General features: G+C 33.7%; 14 protein-coding genes across 14 annotated transcripts; 6 read left to right on the top strand and 8 right to left on the bottom strand.

Annotated features, from left to right (window-relative positions):
• Positions 1-6: 6 nt before the first annotated feature.
• On the bottom strand, positions 7-1,992 carry GO595_002169 (AMP-binding enzyme family protein; the record flags this gene model as incomplete). Its single annotated transcript, XM_067915049.1, has 1 exon — positions 7-1,992. The coding sequence occupies one exon, from the start codon at positions 1,990-1,992 to the stop codon at positions 7-9; it is 1,986 nt and encodes a 661-aa protein (XP_067777855.1).
• Positions 1,993-3,283: 1,291 nt separating this feature from the next.
• On the top strand, positions 3,284-4,615 carry GO595_002168 (AGC family protein kinase; the record flags this gene model as incomplete). The annotated part of the gene is made up of 1 exon (XM_067915048.1): positions 3,284-4,615. One exon carries the CDS (start codon positions 3,284-3,286, stop codon positions 4,613-4,615), a length of 1,332 nt encoding a protein of 443 aa, XP_067777854.1.
• Positions 4,616-4,875: 260 nt separating this feature from the next.
• Positions 4,876-5,307, bottom strand: GO595_002167 (uncharacterized protein; the record flags this gene model as incomplete). Its single annotated transcript, XM_067915047.1, has 1 exon — positions 4,876-5,307. The coding sequence occupies one exon, from the start codon at positions 5,305-5,307 to the stop codon at positions 4,876-4,878; it is 432 nt and encodes a 143-aa protein (XP_067777853.1).
• A 194-nt stretch (positions 5,308-5,501) lies between these two features.
• Positions 5,502-6,383, bottom strand: GO595_002166 (uncharacterized protein; the record flags this gene model as incomplete). Its single annotated transcript, XM_067915045.1, has 1 exon — positions 5,502-6,383. One exon carries the CDS (start codon positions 6,381-6,383, stop codon positions 5,502-5,504), a length of 882 nt encoding a protein of 293 aa, XP_067777852.1.
• Positions 6,384-6,870: 487 nt separating this feature from the next.
• On the bottom strand, positions 6,871-7,821 carry GO595_002165 (uncharacterized protein; the record flags this gene model as incomplete). Its single annotated transcript, XM_067915044.1, has 1 exon — positions 6,871-7,821. The coding sequence occupies one exon, from the start codon at positions 7,819-7,821 to the stop codon at positions 6,871-6,873; it is 951 nt and encodes a 316-aa protein (XP_067777851.1).
• An 899-nt stretch (positions 7,822-8,720) lies between these two features.
• GO595_002164 (small GTP-binding protein) lies at positions 8,721-9,326 on the bottom strand (the record flags this gene model as incomplete). Its single annotated transcript, XM_067915043.1, has 1 exon — positions 8,721-9,326. The coding sequence occupies one exon, from the start codon at positions 9,324-9,326 to the stop codon at positions 8,721-8,723; it is 606 nt and encodes a 201-aa protein (XP_067777850.1).
• A 145-nt stretch (positions 9,327-9,471) lies between these two features.
• On the top strand, positions 9,472-10,134 carry GO595_002163 (uncharacterized protein; the record flags this gene model as incomplete). Its single annotated transcript, XM_067915042.1, has 1 exon — positions 9,472-10,134. The coding sequence occupies one exon, from the start codon at positions 9,472-9,474 to the stop codon at positions 10,132-10,134; it is 663 nt and encodes a 220-aa protein (XP_067777849.1).
• Positions 10,135-10,619: 485 nt separating this feature from the next.
• Positions 10,620-11,207, top strand: GO595_002162 (NADAR family protein; the record flags this gene model as incomplete). The annotated part of the gene is made up of 1 exon (XM_067915041.1): positions 10,620-11,207. One exon carries the CDS (start codon positions 10,620-10,622, stop codon positions 11,205-11,207), a length of 588 nt encoding a protein of 195 aa, XP_067777848.1.
• A 1,454-nt stretch (positions 11,208-12,661) lies between these two features.
• GO595_002161 (uncharacterized protein) lies at positions 12,662-13,159 on the bottom strand (the record flags this gene model as incomplete). The annotated part of the gene is made up of 1 exon (XM_067915040.1): positions 12,662-13,159. One exon carries the CDS (start codon positions 13,157-13,159, stop codon positions 12,662-12,664), a length of 498 nt encoding a protein of 165 aa, XP_067777847.1.
• Positions 13,160-13,559: 400 nt separating this feature from the next.
• Positions 13,560-14,108, top strand: GO595_002160 (ADP-ribosylation factor-like protein 1; the record flags this gene model as incomplete). Its single annotated transcript, XM_067915039.1, has 1 exon — positions 13,560-14,108. The coding sequence occupies one exon, from the start codon at positions 13,560-13,562 to the stop codon at positions 14,106-14,108; it is 549 nt and encodes a 182-aa protein (XP_067777846.1).
• Positions 14,109-14,130: 22 nt separating this feature from the next.
• Positions 14,131-14,712, bottom strand: GO595_002159 (40S ribosomal protein S5; the record flags this gene model as incomplete). The annotated part of the gene is made up of 1 exon (XM_067915038.1): positions 14,131-14,712. One exon carries the CDS (start codon positions 14,710-14,712, stop codon positions 14,131-14,133), a length of 582 nt encoding a protein of 193 aa, XP_067777845.1.
• Positions 14,713-14,788: 76 nt separating this feature from the next.
• Positions 14,789-15,211, top strand: GO595_002158 (60S ribosomal protein L23; the record flags this gene model as incomplete). The annotated part of the gene is made up of 1 exon (XM_067915037.1): positions 14,789-15,211. One exon carries the CDS (start codon positions 14,789-14,791, stop codon positions 15,209-15,211), a length of 423 nt encoding a protein of 140 aa, XP_067777844.1.
• A 247-nt stretch (positions 15,212-15,458) lies between these two features.
• Positions 15,459-15,887, top strand: GO595_002157 (glia maturation factor beta; the record flags this gene model as incomplete). Its single annotated transcript, XM_067915036.1, has 1 exon — positions 15,459-15,887. The coding sequence occupies one exon, from the start codon at positions 15,459-15,461 to the stop codon at positions 15,885-15,887; it is 429 nt and encodes a 142-aa protein (XP_067777843.1).
• A 3,082-nt stretch (positions 15,888-18,969) lies between these two features.
• On the bottom strand, positions 18,970-22,233 carry GO595_002156 (sigma-70 family RNA polymerase sigma factor; the record flags this gene model as incomplete). Its single annotated transcript, XM_067915034.1, has 1 exon — positions 18,970-22,233. The coding sequence occupies one exon, from the start codon at positions 22,231-22,233 to the stop codon at positions 18,970-18,972; it is 3,264 nt and encodes a 1,087-aa protein (XP_067777842.1).
• Positions 22,234-22,360: the final 127 nt, after the last annotated feature.

Below are 22,360 nucleotides of genomic sequence, written 5' to 3'. Positions count from 1 at the left end.
CATTTTTTATTGATTTTGGGCCTGCGCCTCTGCTTCGGCCTTCTTCTTTTCCTCCAGCTGCCTGTAGAGCTCGTCCATCACGGCTGAGTACTTGTTCTTGAGCTTTCCGAGCTGCGGCTTCATCGAAGGCGTCAAGAAGCCATTCTCCACTGTTGGCTCGTCTGTCTCGACGATGATGTTTGTTATTCTTTCGAATCCTCTCATTCCCATCTCCTTGTGCACCGCGAGGAGACTGTCGACGATTTCTTTCTTCACGACTTCGCTTTGTGTCACGTCAGTGATTCCGCGCGCCTCCCATTCCTTGATCTTCTCCTTCTTCGGGAAGACGACTGCGAGCGGATAGTCGTGGTTAGAGTCGGCGTAGATATATATGAATGAGACGCAATCGGCGTTGGAATAGTAATCAGTGATTGTCGTAAGTGATATGTATTCGCCTTGACTAAGTTTAACGAGTTGCTTGGCGCGATCAATGATTTGGATTTGCCTCTCTTTGGTGTAGCGGCAGATATCGCCTGTCTTAAACCATTCGCCATCAAATGCTTCTTGTGTAAGTTCGGGTTGTTTGTAATAACCTTTGAAGACAATGGGGCCACGGACTAATAATTCTCCTTCTGGTGGATCATGTTGAGGTGAATAATCGCCATATTTACGAAGTTTGACTTCACATGCAATTGATGATGCACCTACTGTTAATGGATCAAAAACAGGTAATTCTTGTACAGCTAAACCTGCACATACTTCAGTTAAGCCATAGCCTTGAATAATGTTCGGTGTGATGGTTGCTTGAAGGAATTCAAAGACATCTTTCATGATCGGGGCACCCCCGTTGACGATAAGCCTAATTTTACCCCCAACCGCCGCTCTGAAATCTTTGAATAGAATTGAATCAAGAAGAAGTGAATGTGGCTCGTTGCGCTTGAGGAAGCCAGCTTTCCATGGGATGGTTAAATAAAGGATTTTCTTAAGGACGAATGGAAGCTTGTCAATCTTTGCTTTCATTCCTTCAGCAATACGATTAAGAATACGTGGAACAGATACAATAATTGTTGGTTGCATGGCTTGAATATCATCTAACAAAACATTTGTTGGACCTTGCGCAAAGGCTACGCGTGTACCATGAGTATACATCATTAATTCAACAGCCATTCCATAGATATGTGCTAATGGTAAAAATGAAAGGAAAGTATCTTTGGTGTTAAGGCTAAGATTAACACAGCCTAAACCAGTGCTTCCAGCAACAATGTTACCGCCAGTTAATACACAACCTTTTGGATCACCTGTTGAACCAGATGTGTACATAATAACAGCGACTTCTTCGGGTTTAACAAAGTTGTTCTTTGCAGATGAGGCATAACCTTTTTCAAGGATATCTTTGCATGTGCAAATTGGAAGTGAGCATTCTGTTGATGGTGGAATCTTATCACTCATAACAACAATGTTTGTAACAGTAGGGGTAACTGGAATAATTTTGAGTGTGTTTGCAAGCTTGAATAATGAGGTAAAAATAACTTTAACTTCGGCATGATTGACGATGAATTGAGCAGCATCTTTACCAAGAGAATCATAGATTGGAACTGAGATAATACCAACGGATTGGGCACCAAAACAAGCCATTTGCCAGTAGATTGAGTTATTTGAATAAATGCCAATTCTATCACCACGGTTGAGTCCAAGTTCTAAAAGACCACGACCAAAAGCAAGGACCCTCTTGTAGAATTCAGAGTATGATATGTATTTGTAGGGACCAACATTTCCATCTTGATCTCTTTCTCTTTCACCAACGCAATCACAATCAGCATACTTTGTAGCTGAAACTCTCAAGATATCAATAGGGGTTTCAGATTCGGGTTGGTTTCTGTATGTTTTGATGAGCTGGCCACCATTTTCAACATAGCAGTGGATGTTCCTATACACTGGACTTTCATCTGGTCCAGTTTCTTCATCTGTTGGAATGCAGATTGGTGGGATATCGATGCTTTGGACGTTTCCCATTAAATAAATAAAAATAATGAATTTTTCTGAGGGAATTGAATGTGAAAAGAGGTTATATATAAAGTCCGGTCGGACTCACTGTGATAAAGTTGAGGTTTCACAAAATTGTGAGGAACCATTTCAATTATATTCGGCTATATGTTTGGCTGCTGGTGGATTGAATTTTATTTTTGATTGTTTCAATCATATGATCCCTTAGTAAATCATAAATACATAGTACGTGCTTTATTAATGGTTCATTCTTTTTGTAAATACTATCTTATTAAATGGAATTTTCTTGAGATATTTCCACATCAGATTCATGAATTTGTGTTAATTGTTGTTGGCGGTTAAGGTTTGAAACCATAAAAATCAATAACAAGGTTTGGTTTTATCAATAAAAAATCGTAAACAATCGTATCATTATTCGATATTCGATTAATTGGTTAATATGTTTTTTATTTAAGAGTTGTAATCTCTTGTAGTGGCTTATTTTCAAATGAAATCATAAAGAATGATTTCATAAAATTTCTTTTCTTTTTTGCTAAAATTTAAATACAAATAAGAATAAATATATTTTTAATATTAGAGATAAATCTATATTAATTATACAAATATGATTACAATATCTTAATGTTTTGAAAAAAAATTGTATGTATTCCATGGATTCGAAATATTTTCTAATATAATTAATTCCAAGCGATTTACTATTATTTTTAGAGAGTGGAATTCCAATTTTCTTTTTCAAATGTAAGATATTTCAATTTGTAAAAAAGTCAATTTTTTGATTGAGTGAATCCTGAGTTTTTGAATTGTGCCACACCAACGATTTATGAAGCTACAGTTTATCACAATTCCCGTTCAATTTCTCACCTCAAAAAATTCTATTATTTATATTTTACGACCATTAATTTCAGAGGTCTTTATAGAAAACGATAAGTGGTCACCCGTTAATAAAAAACATTACAAAACGCTAGAAAAATTTTAAGCCTTTACGCATTTTATTTCTTGTTTTTATATTTAAGTATGGAGTAAAGTTTAACATTAAAACAAAATATGAAAATATTTAATCTTTTTGAAGAGATTCTTTTTGTGATTTGAAAGATTTTTCTTGATTTTTAGAATATTCATTCTGCAATTATGCTTGAATGTATATGTGCTGGGAAAAAATACTGCTTAATAGACAGATTAGAATGAGATGAAAAGGGACAATGATAAAAATGATCCTTCATTTTGTGAATAAAACCGTTTAATTGAATAATCAATTAAACCAAAAATTGATAAAGTATTGAAAAACTGTAATAAAATTTTAATGAGTTCAGTCATAGAAGGCTGGTTATCCAAGCAAAAAACCGGAAAGACTTCATCATGGGGGCGACGCTGGTTTAAGATTGTTGATAAAGACCTTATATACTCCAACAAACCAAGTGGTGCTGAAAAAGGTAAAATCAACATTCCTTCCATTACTAACATATGTGAAGCTCCAGATTGTAAAAAGCAACCTGCTTTTAAACTTGAAACATCAGGCAAAACATATTATTTAGTTGCTGATACTCCAAAATTAGTTAAGGATTGGATAAGTACAATCCAAGCTATAAAAGCAGGACAAACAGTTGAAAAGAAAGCTCAGTTTAAGGCTACGCTTGATGACTTCGAGGTTCTTAAAGTTTTAGGGCGAGGGACATATGGAAAAGTACAATTAGTTAAATACAAGAAAAACGGACAACTTTATGCAATGAAATCAATGAGCAAGAAAGTTCTTGAAGACAGTGATCAAATTGATCAGATAATAACTGAACGTGGAATATTAGTCCGAACTCGCCATCCATTCCTTGTAGGTGCACATTATTGCTTCCAAACCGATGCCAAACTTTATATGGTTCTTGATTATGTTCCTGGTGGCGAATTATTTGGTCGACTCAAAGATGAAACAACATTTCCAGAGTCCCGCGTTCGTCTATATGCTGCTGAAATAGCCTTAGGCCTTGGTCAATTACACTCCTTAGGTCTAATTTATCGAGATCTCAAACCCGAAAATATTCTCATTGATATGAAAGGTCATATTCGACTTACAGATTTTGGATTAGCCAAAGAAGTCTCTGGGGATCAAACAGCCACCACATTTTGTGGTACACCGGAATATTTGGCGCCCGAAATGTTACAACGCCAACCATACACCAAAGCTGTTGACTGGTGGAGCTATGGTGTCTTAATATTTGAAATGTTGACAGGTCTACCACCATTTTATGATGAAAATATAAATGCGATGTATCGTGCAATACTTAACGATGACATCGAATTTCCATCATCAATGTCAGCTGAAGCTAAAGACTTTGTTAGCAAGTTATTAGACCGTAATCCTAGCACCAGACTTGGAAGCAGTGACAAAGATGTCGAAGAAATCAAAGCTCATCCGTTCTTCGCAGCCATCGATTGGAAGGCTGTTTATGATAAGAAATATGAGCCCGAGTGGATTCCTCCCATCACAGACGCCACAGATGTTTCGCAGTTTGATGATGAATTCACCAGTGAAACTCCCGCTTTTTCTTTTGCCGATGGAAGTTTGATCAATAAGGACACGCAAGATACTTTCACTAACTTTACTTGCGACGCTGAAGAAACCTCTTTACTCGACAGCTGTTGAGGTTAATAAACCAATTCACCCAAAGAAATTTATCATTTTGTGGCTTGTGTGAGTTTTCGAGCAAAAATTGTTTAATATGAATTAGATCAAAACGTTTTTGTTGGAAAAGATTTGATATGAATTTGACAATGATGGAAATTGTCTTTAGCTATTTTGATGTGTGGTTTGAAGAGTAGTTAGGATATGAAGAGAAATATGAAAAATTATATTTGACGTTTGTATAAAGAATAACGGCAATATCACACGCAAAATAACATTTACTAGAAAGTTAATGTCGGAAGCCATTGCGGAAATTGAGTGTACGAAATATCTATATCATTTGATAATGATAAACTTGTGGGTGGTGTTGAGTTTAATGGCTCATAAGTAGGAAAATCTGATGAACATGTTGATGATTGATTGGTCGATTTATCATTTTTAGTGGTATCTGAATCTGTGATATCTGATAATAAGAATAAACAAATTTGTTTTCCAATAACTGCAAAATCAACTGGCGTCATTGCGCCAATAAGTTTCTTAAGTCTTACCTTATAATCCACTGGTAATTCCTCATATGGAGTATTAATAATTTTGTTTATTTCATTCACAACTTGATTTTCCATAAAAATATCGGGCACCACATCTTCATCATTTCCCCAATTATCAAGTACTTTTTTACCAATGTTTTCTAGCAAATCATTACTTGATTCCATTTTATTCTAAACGCTCGGAAGATGAAAAGTGATATAAAAAACATAAACAAATATCAATTTTTCTTATTTCTTAAACAGAAAGTTGATTCCACACAGAAACCAACATCAAAATCACCTGCAAACAAAGGGAAAAAAAGAGATAAAACACGTGTTGGATTTATTCATACACGATACTCAAAATTTCTGAACTTTATTTAATCTGAATAACCGTCGTTTTCTTCATCATCACTACTACACCTAGAAACCTCATTTTGTACAAGCCAAAGCAACATCCAGTCTATGAGGTCCTGTACAAGAGATACTAAGAATCCTAATGGAATCCAAACCAAGTTTGATTTCAAACAATTATCAATTGAATAATTATAATCAAATGTGACGCCATACGCAATGAATCCTCCGCATGTTAATACAATGGAAATAGAAAAGAATACATAAAGAAAGATAATGCGATTTCGATAACTTCCAAAAACTGTTGCAGAAAGTTGATGCAAAAATCTGAAAATTGGAATATAAATGTATATAAGTAAAATTGCAAATAACACTGTGTACCCAATGCCCATAAAAGAACAAGTTGCTTTTTTCAACTTTGGATGATTTTCCATATCAACTGTTTCACCTGAAGCTGAATCCATTACTTGTTTTTTCACATAGTAGAATGATATGGAAGCGAAGGTTAGTAGCAGGAAGAAAAATACTGGAATTGGAATTGTTGTAGCAAGCCAATGCTTTTTGATAAATGTATCATTGCGTAAAACCATTGATATAAAATCATGCACTGACCTTACAAGAAAGACTAGTGAAACATAGAAAAATAATTGTGTACTTGCTTCAAGATCGAGATTTTTATCTCTTCGGCCGCCTTCATAGTCTGCAATGGCATCAATATAAGGCCCTACTTGAAGGAGAATAAAAATGACAATAAGAATACGAAATAAAAAGCGTGACCAATTTCCTGAAATTTCTGTTTTTTGCGCAATTATAGCTGAATTTAATCGCCATAACGAATATCCTATAAAAGCAACAAGTATGATGAGAGCAGGGATAAATAAAGATATTTTTGCAGGAAATTCAGCCATTTTGCACTTGGCAATTTGCTGCTTCGGCTGTACAAACGGTTTTTAGAATTTTTTGATAGAGAATCCGTTACAATAATTAAATAAGGTGGTTCCAAACGATAGAATCGAATGAATGAAAAATCATCGGATTTATATTCAAAAACTGAAGAGTTTGGAAGTTCTGCAATCACTTTAACAGTCATTTTTTATTTCTTGTTAAATGCAAGTTGAAATTCCATTTTGCGATATGTTTATTTTAAATATTCGATTTATTAAATTGTTGGTACTTATGAAGATAAAAAATGATGAATTGAAAAATATATAAACATTTCAATCTCCGAAATTCAAATTTAGTTGTTTGATGTTCTAATAGTTCTTTTTCTTCTTTAAAATTATATTACATAAACCTAAAAAATTAGAAAGTAAGCAAAAAAAATATTTTTTAATTTAGTCATCATAAAATGAACTATTCAAAATAAAACATTATACAATTATAAAAAAGCGAATATCAAACAAATTTAATAGGAATCTGATAAACAGTTAATCTATCGCATGACAATGTTGACACTGTCATTGAGTCTTCCGCGTCAATAGCCACGTCTAATATTGGTTTATTATTTTTCTCGTAGTCCCATCTCTCTTTCCATTTCTCCCAAATGTTATTGTTTTGTTGACTTAGTGTGTACAAACTTATGTCGCACGATTGTTCATTCGGAACGGCAGCATATACATTTCCGTCGATGCTTCTCATAGCAGTTCCAGGTATTTGACTAAAGTACTTCATTGGCACCATCTTAAACATCTTAAAGACACTTTGTCGTTCGAATCGACAATAAAACATCGCGGCGTTATTCCCTTGCCGTTGTATTAACGAGAAGAGTTCCGAATCTTCCGTCTTACGAAGAGAAAACCCGCCGTCAATATTCGTGTGGACTTCAATGAAGTCGCCCTTAATGAAGTCGTAGAAGTTAATGGAGTGCGCTGATAAGAAAAGTAATGTGTTATCACATGTCGACATCGAATTGATCGGTGGACCAACAATTTGACGCTCAAAGAATCGAGTTCCAGAACGAGTGTCGATGCCGTATACCCATCCTCGATCGCCGCCACAGGCAATTAAAGTATCATTCAGTTGTGTACACGACCAAAGTGGAACGTCAAAATGGAAATCTGCAATTTTACTTTCGGTTTCAAGTGATGAAAATGATACACTTTGATCGAGTGATGCCGTGATAAATGTATTGCCATCAGAACAAAGGTCACGTATTTGTGACGTGTGAAGATTGACTGTGGAAAATGATTGTAAATCATCAAAATGTGAGATTTGAATTCCATAAGAATTGAAGTGTCTGGTGGTGTTGAGAATAAGATGGTTGATAGTGAAGAGCCGTGAACTTTCAGTAAGTTTACGTTGATAAATTATTCCTGGTTGTGAAATTTCTTGCTCAGAAATTACCATGTATTTTGTAGATGGAACAACTTTGTACAATTTTTTGTTTTCTTCTTCAAGCTCTTTTTCTAAAAATTGAATCCGTTTGTTGAGAAGTGATATCTGTTTTTCATAATTAGTATTTTCTTTTTTAATTGATTCGATTCGATCTGATTTTTCATTGACTGGGTTTGGCCAAAAAAGAAGTTGAATTTCGTGAAATGTAAATGGTTTGTTGCAAATTGGACATATTGAATTTGTTTCAAACCAATTAAGTAGGCATTTGTATCCAAAAATATGCCCACATTTAAGAGAACAAATTTGGTGATCTCCACTTGTTGTTATTGGATTACCACAGAATCTACATGTTGAAATGTGCACTGTGGCACCAAGGCTCATATTTGACCAAATATCGATTCAATTGTTCTTGCACAATCCTATAACGATCATTTTTACCATAAAATGCACATCGTTTTCTATCGTCTAATTAAGATCTTCCTTCAAATTAAAAGTGTCATTTTTTGAACTAAAGATGATTAAATCTAATTCAATAAATATTAATATGAAAATAAAGTTTTTGCGATATTACCCAGTTTAATGTAAATTTTTTCTTGTGGCATCAATAAGATATTGTTAAGAAATTATAATTTTGAAAAGAATATTACAAATTTTCGAGAAGTTTTTGGTTGGAACACTTTAATCTGTTTAATGAGCCCTAAACGTTCAATAAAAACGATGATGCACCCCAAAAAAACCAATTTTCAAAAAATCGAAATAAACCACTTCAGAATGTTCTGAAATATTAAGTGAATTTTTGGGAGAAAATTTTATTTCCCAGAAAAAATAATTTCAAACCGCTGTTTTTGAAAGCAACGAACACTTTTTGAATGAAAAACTAATACGTATTCGCTGATGCGAGTGAAGTTTATTTAGCAGCTGCACTTGTTGTTCTTCTTTTCGTGTGTTTCAATTGTAACAACAGCACCGCCACCACTAGGTGCTTCATCCTTAACTTGACTAAGTGCAACTTCTGCAACACGCATGATCATTTTATCGACATTATCACCAGTTGTTGCAGAAATTTCAAAGTACTCAGCTCCATGCTTGCTTGCAACTTCTTGGCCTTGCTCAGTTGAAACAACTCTTTCATCGACAAGATCGATCTTGTTTCCGATAACAAAGAGAACTGGTGGTGGTGAAGTTCCAGATTTAACACCTGTTGCCCAAAAATCGATTTCGCCAAGAGAAGCTGAGTCAGTTACTGAGAAAACAATAACTGCGACTTTTGCACCTCTATAGTACATTGGAACCAAAGTTTTGAATCTTTCTTGACCTGCGGTATCCCATATTTGAAGTTTTACTGTTCTACCGTTGACATCAAATGACTTTGAAGCATAACATGCACCAATTGTTGGCTTGATAGATGGGTCGAACTCACCACTTGTGACACGTGTAACAATGCTAGTTTTGCCAACCATTGTAGTTCCTAAGAGAACTACCTTTGCTTCAGGAACTGCTTCGGACTTTGCAGCCATACGAAATTTGAGTCTAATCCACCACTTTTTCAGAGAACAAAATAATCAAAAATTCCTCTCAAAAAGTTAGTTTACTGCGACACTTTTTACCTAAATGTTAAGTGACTAAGCAACTCTCAATTTGAAGGTTAACACACTTTAGCAAATGTCTTGCAACAAATTCGCTGCATCAATGGCGCAAACATATGTTTCCGCTGCTTTAGGTAGTGTTGTATCTCAAGTTGCAACACGTGGTCTTAAAGGAGATGCAACACCATTTAACTTTAAGAATGCAGTCATCCCATCAATGATGACCGGTACCGCTTTTATTGCTTACCCAGTAGCCGTTCAAATCCTTAAGCAAAATTGCCCAACATACAAAAAGAACTTAGAAGATCCAAAGGGAAACAAAGCACTTGTATACATTGAAGGTGGCGCTCTTGGTGCTGCAATTGTTACCGCTATGAATTACCCATTAAGTGTTGTCCAGCAAAAGAAGAACTGCAAAGAAGCATGCAATCCAAAGAATGTTCTTGGTTTTTATGTTGATCAAATCGGTTCATCTATCGGCTTTGCTGCTACAAATGGAACTGTCTCACCACTTATTCCAGTTCCAAAGAATTCAGTTCTTGCATATCTTCGTAATCATGCAATTGTCCATGTTGCTAACATTGGCGGAAAACTTCTCTCCGCACCAATTCACTATGTTCGTCATGGCACAAGGCTCTCCAGCATGGTTGGCGGATACATCAAAGGTATGATTGGTGTTGATATCACTGGAGATGCAACAAATCATTTCAAGAACGTTCTTGGTTTTATGGTTCAATAAATATCTCATCTAGATTTTATACTTAGGTGAACGAGTTCAAACTTTTTATAAATTTATGAATGTAAATTAACTGAAAAATTCATATGAATTTGCATGTCTAATAAACAAAATATTCAAATAACGAAATTTAATGTACAATGTAGTAACATATAATTTGCTAAATTTAATAAAAATAAGTTTGGGCATTAGAGTCATTTCAGAAATATTCATATATTTGTATTGCAAAATTAATATGCTTAAATATATAATTTCAATTTACAAAAACTTTAAGAAATATTATAAATCATTAATGATTTATTGCTGATGAACATTTATTGAATTCCTGCATCTTTACTCAGAAAAGTGCTTTTGGTGGTTATTTTCATTGAAAAAGTGGTAAAATTTCACTCAGAAAAAAGTTTAACAAACGGAAATTTTAATAGAAATTTTTCTTTGTGAGGGCTTTCAAAAACTGGGTTTGTTAGGTGACTTCATCTTTAAGTTTGATGAACCAAATTCATTACCAAGCTGAAGAAATGCTCCAAAATTCCACCAACTATAATTTAGATTGGCTTAAAGCAAAGGTATCAAGTGGGGAAAAAGTTGAGTATTTATTTTTCTGGGGACATCAAGGAACAAAAGATAATATAACAAAATCATGTCTTAGCCAATGGTGGCCTTCTTCATTTGAAATAGAAGGACATACTTATAACTGTATGGAGCAGTATATGATGGCTGAAAAAGCACGTATTTTTGGTGATGAGGAAATCAGAAGAGAAATTCTCTCTAACGCTGACCCAAAAAGAATCAAAGCACTTGGACGCAAGGTTAAAAACTTTGATGGGAAAAAATGGGATGAATACAAAAATTTGATAGTGGTTAATGGGAATTATTTCAAGTTTTCACAAAACCCCGACTTGCATGACTTTCTAAAGTCTACAGGAGATAAAGTTCTCGTTGAAGCAAGTCCGTACGACAAAATCTGGGGAATTGGCATTGATCAATCAAAGCCTGAAGCTAGTGATCCGTTCAGGTGGAGAGGCACAAACCTATTGGGATTTAACCTTATGCGTGTTCGTGACTTGATTCAATAAAAAGGGGACCAGTTTCATCATTTTAATAATAATATTAAAATAGTTATTTGAATCATATAACATCTTTCGTATCAAATCATTTATGGTTTTACTTTGATTTGAATTATGTATGCTATTTTTCTAGATCCAAAAGATGAGAAATCTCTTTCATTAAATAGTCCATTCAAAATTAAACTTCGATCATAAAGTAAAGGTTTTAATGATTGATAGAATTCAAAATTTGTATTTGCCTCCAAATACACCATTAGTCGCGTATATATTTCCTATTTTGTATAATTGAAATCACATTAATGATATGCTCCTTCTTTCTCGGATAGTGAGTTTGGTGATGAATGTTTTTCACGTTCTGCTAATTTATCCAGTTTATCTATGTAAAACATAATACCGTTTTATATTTCAATAATAGGATCCAAAATTTGGATTTCATGCGCAAGTTCTAAAAATGTAACAAGGCACTGTGTTGGTTTTGTCAACATCATTGATTCGATTGAATCAACAACCAATCCTTCAACAAAGTGTGCACCCCCAACTTCTCCCTAAACTGCGTGGTTCACAATGTTCTGATGCAGCTTGAACCAATTTCTTATATGTAACATCACTTTAATCGCTTCATCATTTTGATTATATTTTTTATATGATCCATTGGCTTCATTATAAAGATGTGATTGAATCAAATGTTCACACATTTTAAACCATTCGTAATTATTCAATCTTGTAACATACGTCATAAGGAGCAATGTATCTGATTTAATTGTTATAATAATTAAAATGTTTTGAAACATATGTTTTGGAATTGTGGTGATTTCTTTAAAATTTTCTCAAATAAAAGATATACAGTGTATAGCTTTGGTGTATCATTTAGTTTAAATCCTTTATCTATTATTTTTTATGAAGTACCTATTCATCTTTTGACATGAAAAAAAGGTATTTTTAGATGAAACATTTATTAAACTCTTTTTTTTTTTTTTTTTGACATATACACAAGCAAGAAGTAATTAATTTTTTATTACGCTGCAAGTTTTTAGTGTTATGTATTTATATTTATTTTTCTTCTGGAAGATAATTTGACAATTTTTCATTTTTTGAAAATGCTTTCAAATATCATTGTTTTTATAGTATAAATTATATTTAATTATATATCAAGTTTTTTAATTTTTTTTTTTTTTATTTTTATGATTTTTTGATCGTACATATAATTTTGCACAATATAAAAATTAAAAACATTTTAACTAGGGAAAGCAAATTAATTTTGAGTTGATGGAATTCCCAATTTCGTCTCCATAAAAACCAAAATAATATGTCTATTAAGAAATGATAATATTGTTTCACAAGTTTTATTTGAATGATTAAAAAAAACTAAAACAAAAAAAATTTAAAATGAGATACATAAATAGTTAAATAAAAAAAGGAACTGATTATAATATGATGAAATATGTAAATTATATGTGTTAAGTTTACTTTGACAAGCTTGCTAACCATGCTGGGATAAAGGCTGCGCAAAGTTGTGAAAGGACCATAGATGTGGTTGGATGAAGTGTGCTAAAGAGGAGATGTGAGTTGATGAGAAGAAGGAAACAATAAAATGCATTATTGTAGAAGAGAGAGAACCAAAGTCCTTCAGCTTCGCGAACTTCTCCTTTAGCTTGTTTCTTTGCATTCTTCTTTTGTACGTTCCTTTGCTTTATAACCCATTGAGCAACGTATGAGTATGCAACTGTAAGGCCAGCAACACCAGCTGCATAAGCAATAACAATGTATGGGATATGAGCTTTAAGGTCAACACCACCAACTGTGATATAAAGAAGGATTCCAATTGCGCTAAATATCAAAGCAAGTGGGAGATACTTCATATGAACAGAAAAGCCAGCTTTACGTTTCACACCAAGGTTACTGTAAAGAGACTCTTGATCTTCTTCTGTTTGGACAGCACGCGGGCTTGATTTTCTTTTCATCTTTTTTGTCACTTTTGCTTTTTCATGTCATTTGCCTCAAAACAGGTTACCTCAAAAAGTTGTACTAACTTCTGAAGTTTTTCATTGCAAAGAACAGAAAAAAATAAAGTAATTTTAATATAGAGAAAAACCTATTACACGATTAAGACATGATAACAAACATAAGAATTTTTTATATAAATTGTTGATTAGAACAATTAAACTTACATTTTCTTCTCTACTCAAAAAGATTGATTTTGGAAATTTTAATTTGATTTTTTTAATTTAAGATATTGATATGAATTTTTTTACTATATCGACTTCTCGTATCAGCAGGTTTAACTATTTAATATATTGATCATTTTTTGCATTATGAAGTATCCATTTCTGAAACCAAAAAAAGCGCCATGAAAAGTGACAAATGGGTGGAATTATTTCATCGATTCGCTCATGGTTTTCCAGTAAAAAAGAAGTTAAAATTCTCATCCTTGGTCTAGATTCTGCAGGAAAAACAACAATTTTATACCGTCTTTCACTTGGACAGTACATTCAGCAAGTCGCACCTACAGTTGCATTTAACTTAGAAAAGGTAGAAGTAGGCAACCTTACTCTACAGATTTGGGATCTAGGTGGACAACATTTGCTTAGACCATATTGGCGATTTTATTATAAAGATAATCATGGAGTTGTTTTTGTAGTTGATTCTGCTGACAAGGAACGTATGGATCTCTGTAAAAGCGAACTTCATGCTCTTCTTGGAGAAGAAGAACTCAAAGGTGTACCATTTGTAATAATAGCAAATAAGCAAGATTTAGATTCTGCTATGAAGCCAGAAGAAATAAGCGATAAACTTGCCCTATCAACAATCAAAGACAGACCGTGGACAATTGTGCCCACCAGTGCCCTCAAAGGCGAAGGAATCAATTCCGCATTTGAATGGTTGTCCGAACAAATCGAAGAAAAACAATAAAAGTTTATCATTAATGAACTGTTTAACGGTTGGACTTGGCAATGCGTTCGAGTTCATCCTTCTTACGAACTGCGTAACTGTCGTTTGTGTTACCTGATGCTGCAATGAGTTCATCGGCAAGGCATTCTGCAATTGTCTTGGATGACCGGAATGCAGACTTACGTGCACCTTCTGTGATGAGAGCGAGTGATTGGTTGATACGACGGAGTGGTGATACATCACATGCTTGACGACGAACTGTACCACCAACACCAATACGTGTTGAATCTTCGCGAGCACCACAATATTGAACAGCCTTAACAAAGACAACAAGTGGATTTTCGCCTGTAACTAAATTGATGAGATCAAATGCTTGACGAACAATGCGAATAGCCATAAGCTTCTTACCTGCATTACGACCATGGCACATAAGATAGCAAACAAAACGTTCAACAAGTGGACAATTTACCTTGTGGAATTGTTGATGTTGATAACGGCCTGCTGTGTGTGGGAGAATTACCTGTTGTTTTTCGTGAACTGAGATGTAATCAACAAGTGCTTTATCGAGTTGTTCGAAATCGATATCGGAATAAGACCACTTTCCGAAGAGCTTGACGTCTTGCATTAGAAAGGCCAAACAAACACTCTCAATTTCCGGCGGTTATTGGTATTGGCCTGAAAAACCGTTGGCCTTTTCCAGGATGTCAAAGAGAGGACGCACTGGTCAACAAGGCACCAAGTTCGCAATGACACTCGCTTTACCAGTGGGTGCCGTTGTTCAATGCGCTGATAACTCAGGTGCCAAGACAATGTTTGTTATTTCAAAGCGTGGTCATAAGGGTAGGCTTAACAGACTCCCAGCTGCTACAGTTTCCGATCTTATTGTTGTTACCATCAAGAAAGGTAAGCCAACACTCCGTAAGAAGGTTATGTGCGCAGTTATCGTCCGTCAAAAGAGATTATGGCGTCGTAAGGATGGTGTTGTTATTGGTTTCGAAGATAATGCAGGTGTTGTTATCAACGATAAGGGTGAAATGAAAGGTTCTGCAATCACAGGCCCAGTTGCCAAAGAATGCGCAGAACTTTGGCCAAAGATTGCCAGCGTTGCTCCAGCAGTTTTCTAAAATTAACGCAAAATAATAATGATTATTCTCTTTTTTAAGTTGATATTATTTTCTGAAAGTAATGTCTAAGAAATCGTTTAAAAACAGTTTTAGAATAAAGTATTGAAAACATTATCACTTTTTGTGTAAATATTTGCTTTTTATACCATATAAAGTTTTGAATTTGGCTCTTTGAAATTTGCGGTTGGTTTAACCACTTTTGCTTGTCCGCTAATTTGACAAATTAACGTCTTACCTTCACTTTGAGATGGCTGTTTCTGTTGATATAACATCTGAGTGTCGCGCTGCTTTTGATAAACTCCGCGTTAGCAGAGTTCCAAACCATTCTTTCATTATTAGACCTGACCCTGAAACACTCAAATGCGAATTAGAATACAATTTCCCAGAAGGAAAATCCCTTGATGACCTTGCTGACTTGCTCCCAAGAAACGAACCACGCTTCATTGTAATGATGGTTGAACGTATCCACGCCGATGGAATTCGAAAATCTTATCCTTTGCTCCTTATTGCTTACTGCCCAACGGGACTTGCCCCACAGGTTAACATCGTTTTTACAAATGCTCGTTCAGCAATATCAAGAGATTTCCAACTTGATTTAATTTGGGATGTAAAGAAATCAATTCTTCTTGGTGATGAAGAACTCAAGGAAAGGTTTGAAACAAACAAGTGGAACTAATTAATAAACAAGGTGATACTGACAATTTATATGCTTGACAAATTTCAAATTAATTTTTCTTCTCGCAACACAAAAATTATTTTTCTATTTTTTAATGAACTTCAAACAAAAATTTAAATAATTTTAAGATATAAAATATCATTTTTAACTGAAGAATTTGATGGATAGAAATTAGTCATAACATGTTCATATTTAATAAATCATTTATGTAAAAAACAACCCATGAAAAAGTTGGTTGTAAAAACCAAAAATCTAAAGGCGAGCACCGTCAGAAAAAAAATTAGTATACAAGGTAATCATTTAGCATCTTGTTATATCTTGAGAAATAAAAAAATGTATGAAAGTAAAAAAAGGGAGTGAAAATGAGATAACTGTTGTTATGCGTTTGGTTATCACCTCTCATCGATGAAACAAAAAAATTTTGGTCTTCAGTTGAACGACCAAAAGACCTTTCAATTCACAAAAATTTTGGATTCAATTTAAGTTACAGTTCTACACAAAATGAATTCACTTCACTATTTACAATAATAAATGAAAGCAATATGTATGATTTGTCTTAATGAACAAAAGTACCGTGCACTTCTACCATGCAATCACAATGATTTTTGTATTGAGTGCATTGCAAGAATGAAAGAATGTTATGGTTCTAATACGTGTCCAATGTGTAGAAATGTTTTTGAAAAAGATCCAATAATCGTACCATACACAAGTAATATTACATATGAAGAAGCAGAATCCAAAAAATATCCACATGATGATAAAACTAATTTTTATTATTCATCACCCAAAATTTTATCATTACTTAGAGAAATGAACAAAATCAAATGTACAATATGTTCACATAAATTCCACTCATTAAAAGAACTTTCTCTTCATACTAAAAAAATTCATAATCAAGAACCATGTCGAATATGTTTTCATTCTCATCGATTTCTAAAATGTCAAACACCATTATTCCCAACGAAACAAATTATGAATCATGTCAAGCAACATCCTAAATGTAAGTTATGTAATTACACAGCTTATGATGATCATGAACTTTCTGAACATACGAATTCCAAACATTTTAGATGTGATATATGTGCGAAAGAAGGAAATATATTATGGTTTAAAGATTATGATGAAATCCAAAAACATTTTCAAGAAAAACACTTCGCATGTAAACATGTCGAATGCATTCAACAAGGATTTGTTGTATTCGAAACCCAATTTGAACTTGATTTTCATTTAATCTCTGTACATCATGAAAACATTACTTTGGATATATATGGAAATGATGAAACAAAACAAACAAATACAAACGAATCAAATATTAAAGAATCAAACCACAAAAATGCAATGCATAGATTAACAAAATCTGCAAAGAAAATTTTTAAAAATAAGAAAAAATTAGATGAATTGTTCGCTTTGATACGTGATATTAATTCAAATAAGTTACAAATTAAAGAGTTCTTGGATAATTTCAAAAATTTATGTGATGAAAATGCGAACGCATTATTTTGCGACTCTACTGCTGCTATAAAATCACCCAAGAAACGAGCTGAGTTAATGCATTTGTATTATAATATATAATCAAAATAACAATGTTTAATAAATAATTTAAATTTGTTTGATAATTTTATTACATTTTTCCACATCCACTTAAACCAATAAGTGATTGTTTTTCTTTAGAAGGAGTAATGAATCGTAAAAAATGGGAGTAGAACGTTCTACATAAAAAGCAAAAGACTTCGAAATGGTGATGACAATTTATTTGTAATGATAAAAAAGCTTCAACAAAATGATTTGATTTAACTTGGCTTAACAATGTTATATGAGCTAGGTGAGCTTTAATTGAAGCAATTACAATTTTTGATATGATGCGTCCTAGAGAATTTGAATTTAATATTTACATTGTATTAAATTGATCAATTCATATGAATATTTGGATTATTTATTTTTTATTTAAAATAAAAATTATTTTCATGTATAGTTTTATTCATATTAAAAATATTCAATGCATTTTTTATTTGTTTAATATAAATGAATTTATCTTCCAGAAAATGGAATTACAGTGATGAAATAGCAGCAAAGACCTAAAAATTCAATGAGCATCAAGCAAAAAATTACAATTCCGGCGATACATAGTTTTTTGCCCCATTTATAATCTGAACCTGTTTCAAAATTAGAAACAGCTAAATAAACTTCGTCAAAATTCGATGATGTTATAAACGATGAATTATGAAAATGAATCTGATTGTTGGTTGATACCAAATGAATATTAGTACCAACTTTCATTAGTGTAAAATCTCCTTTAATCTCTAAGGGACTTTTTACTTCTTTACATAAATTTCCAATTTCAGATGAGTTTGTAATTATCGATGAAGATGGACATAATACTTGATAAAAATTATTTGAAGACTGAACTCCAGATAAGTCTAGACCTTGTTGATTGAAATCATGATATTCAATTTTTGTAATATTCGATTCGTCAGTAATTAATTAAAATTATTTATATATTGGTGTTGAACAACATCATTTGCATTGATTGATAAACTAATATCATATCCTAACATGTTGTGAATGATACGGAATGAGTAATATGAATCAGTTTCAATACCTATTAAATCCATAAGAAAATTATTTTGTGAATAAATAGATTGATTTGTTTTGTTTGTTATTATATACATTTTTACATTTTCTTGTGATTGAGTTACAGGAATTGAGAACAATGAACTGATACCTCCATCATAATTATAATTATTGTCTTTTCTCCAATAAACACCTCCCACAATAATCAAAATCAGCGAAGCAATACCAAAGATAATCGATTGAATCCAAAATATTGCAGCAACAATATTTTGCGCAGTCGACATTTGACTGAAACATTTTTGAATGTAACGTTCATTCAAAAGAATTCATTCAAAACGTCTTCCTTCCAAATAACCAGAAATTTGAATCCAAATTTGAATGCGAATGACAACTGAATCGGAAAAGCAATCGATCGATGAGCTGCGCGTGTGTTTCTATGCAGAAAATCATTCGAAAAAATGCTGAAAAGCAGAGCTCAAAAAAATGAAGTGATCTGAATTTCCTGCTTTACTTAAATTAATTGCTCGCTGAGAACGCCGGATTGTGAGCCGCTCTTTTGTTGCTTCTTCTTACGGATAACAAACACAGCAATAACTATGGCAATCGCAATTAAAACGACACCACCACAAGCGCCACAAACTATAGGAACTAATTGCTTATTGTTTTTCTGTCCTTCGGTTGTTGGTTCTTGAGTAGGTTCTTGTGTAGGTTCTTGTGTAGGTTCTTGTGTTGGCTCTTGTGTAGGTTCTTGAGTAGGTTCTTGAGTTGGCTCTTGAGTAGGTTCTTGAGTTGGCTCTTGAGTTGGTTCTTGTGTAGGTTCTTGTGTAGGTTCTTGTGTAGGTTCTTGTGTAGGTTCTTGAGTAGGTTCTTGTGTTGGTTCTTGTGTAGGTTCTTGTGTTGGTTCTTGAGTAGGTTCTTGTGTAGGTTCTTGTGTTGGTTCTTGAGTAGGTTCTTGAGTTGGCTCTTGTGTAGGTTCTTGTGTAGGTTCTTGTGTAGGTTCTTGTGTAGGTTCTTGAGTTGGTTCTTGTGTAGGTTCTTGTGTAGGTTCTTGTGTAGGTTCTTGAGTTGGTTCTTGTGTAGGTTCTTGTGTAGGTTCTTGAGTTGGCTCTTGTGTAGGTTCTTGTGTAGGTTCTTGTGTAGGTTCTTGTGTTGGTTCTTGAGTAGGTTCTTGTGTTGGTTCTTGTGTAGGTTCTTGTGTTGGTTCTTGAGTAGGTTCTTGTGTAGGTTCTTGTGTTGGTTCTTGTGTTGGTTCTTGTGTTGGTTCTTGTGTTGGTTCTTGAGTAGGTTCTTGTGTAGGTTCTTGTGTTGGTTCTTGTGTAGGTTCTTGTGTTGGTTCTTGTGTTGGTTCTTGTGTAGGTTCTTGAGTAGGTTCTTGTGTAGGTTCTTGTGTAGGTTCTTGTGTAGGTTCTTGTGTTGGTTCTTGTGTAGGTTCTTGTGTTGGCTCTGTTTCTGTTTCTGTTTCAGGAGTAGGTGGCTCGTTATTAATATACAAGTACAAAGAACCGCGTGAATATTGGATATATGTTTGAATCTTTGGATCACATCCTATACATGTTTGTGAATATTCTTTTATATTTTTAGCTCCTGTTACAAGTGGTATTGAAGTTACTGTCGATTCAGTTAAAGTTTCTCCTGAGTATTGTATATCATAGCTATAAATAGAAGTATCAATATCACTAATTGCTAAAACTGGGATTTTAGTATAGTCATCAGCTGAAACAGAAACATTAATATTTTCGTTTGTTACCTTATATAAATCGAATGGCTGAAGTTGAACATTTCCGCAATTTCGAAGATTCAATGTTTTCACTTGGCCTTGAACAATACCACCATCTGGTGTTGTAATAGTATAATCGGGATAAACCAAATAAGCCCTAAAGTTCGCAAACATTCCCCATTCTTCTGTTGTAACGTTAGCTTCAATTCTTTGATTTCCAGTACCAAATAAAGTTGCATCAGAAACAGTAAATGGATATATATGACCTGTTACATTAGAAATTTCATCAGCTAATCTAAATTGACAATTTGCATAACCTCCAAAGCCAACAGGGAAATTACCATCACATGATACAAATTGAGTTGAATTGAACATATCTACATATACAATATAAGGATTAGGACGTGAATAAGCTGATCTAAAGTAGAATGGACATAATCCCTTATTGAATTGTCTAAAGATAGTTACTACTGGATATGAGAGATACTCAGAAATTTCATCCAAATAACAATTAATTTGGTTAGCAGTTGTCATTATAGTATACATGTATGCTTGTGGTAATGATTTTTGTACAGAATAAGTACGTATAGTTAATTGCTCTGACAGTTCTATAGCGTATTGAGTTTCTGGAATCCATACTAACATTTGGAATGAGTCAATGTTACTAAGATATTCACCTTGCCAATATCCACCAGCAGATTCAGTTTCAGAAAATGAATATTCACCAGTAATGCCAGTCATTTGCATATCATAAATACCGAATGTTGATATTGGGAATGTATGTGTTTTTCCTTCAGTAAGTTTAAATTCTTTAAGTCTTAACAATTGTTTTGTTTCTGGTTGAACTAAACTTGAGATAAAGAATGAATCAACTGCGTTTTGAATATTCTCTGATTCAAAAAGAACTGTAACAACTTCGCTTGGTGTTCCTGGGAAGAAAAAGCATGGCGCAAATGTTAAGTTAACCTTTGATTCAAGCTCTGTATCTGGGAATGGAATTGGCTTTGTATTACTTGTATTAAAGTAGACAGTTACGGCAATTGTAAATGGTGAAACATAATTCCATAGTTCTGACGCATTCTCATCAGTAATAACAATGGATCCAAAAAGATGTTCTGGCGTATCTGGTTGATCAGTAAAGAATACTCTGAGATATGTATAAAATGGGTTTTCTAAAAGAATGAAAGAGGCCTTTTGATCAGTGATATCAAGGTCATATATTACACGGGTTGGATTAAAGGGACTAAGCTGATCAATTGCCCATGGATCATGGTTTAAAAGTTCGATTTCACCATTAATGTAAAACTTGGGATTATCAATCGTTATTGATTCTTGAGCTCTGAGAAAGTCTTTTGGAACATTAACAAATGGGGCATATGATTCGGGAGTAGGATATACAGAACAGTAAGTGTACACGTGGAGATTTTCAACGGTGATTGACTTAAAATTATATATGGTATCTGTTTCCTTATCAAGACTAAATGATATTGAAAGCGAATTGGTGTTAATGTTAAAGTTGGTTGGCTCTGATGAAAGGTAGAGGAAGTGTGTGCCTTCTAATGTGACATCGTTATCGGTAGTACAGATAGATTCATCTTCAGTGTAAAAACTCTCAGAGTGAAGGGTAAGAGCTTGGGTATTCTTGATTGAGCATTTTCCTTGGTATCTGAAAGTAGTAATTATCATTTCAACGCCATCAACAACAAGATCACTATTTTGAAGTGTAAGGGAGTATAGTGTCACTTTAGCTGAATTTTGCATTTTGACTGTTGCTTGGTTGACTATTAAAGGTGCACTATTCTTTTGATCAATGTAAGAAAATGAAAACTCTGGCTTTTCTTGAGAAAAGGAACCATCTACTGTAAGTGGAAAACTAAAGTCGGAGTCAACTTCAAAATCTGAATCTAAAAGATAAAGATTAGTAGCTCCTGTTGAAATTTTAACTTCTTCAAAAGTGATAACTTCTTGTGTTCCTTCTGGACAAGCTGCCAATGAATTTCCCTTGTAACAAAAGTTTTCTGATGATATAAGATCAGCAAAAAGGAAAATCAACAACATGACAATGTGAAGTGTATTCGAACAACAACTCTAACCGCCATGGCTGGTGGCTTTTTGACAAATTTTGTCGTTCTATCGGCAAAATTCAATACCTTAATGACGCATCGTTGATTGAAATGTTTGACTA

This window comes from Histomonas meleagridis (genome assembly GCF_020186115.1).
Source record: "Histomonas meleagridis strain 2922-C6/04-10x chromosome Unknown contig_16, whole genome shotgun sequence".
NCBI classification, from domain to species: Eukaryota; Parabasalia; order Tritrichomonadida; family Dientamoebidae; genus Histomonas; species Histomonas meleagridis.
The sequence above is the reverse complement of the archived record's forward strand: the minus strand, read 5'-3'. Positions and strand labels throughout refer to the sequence as shown.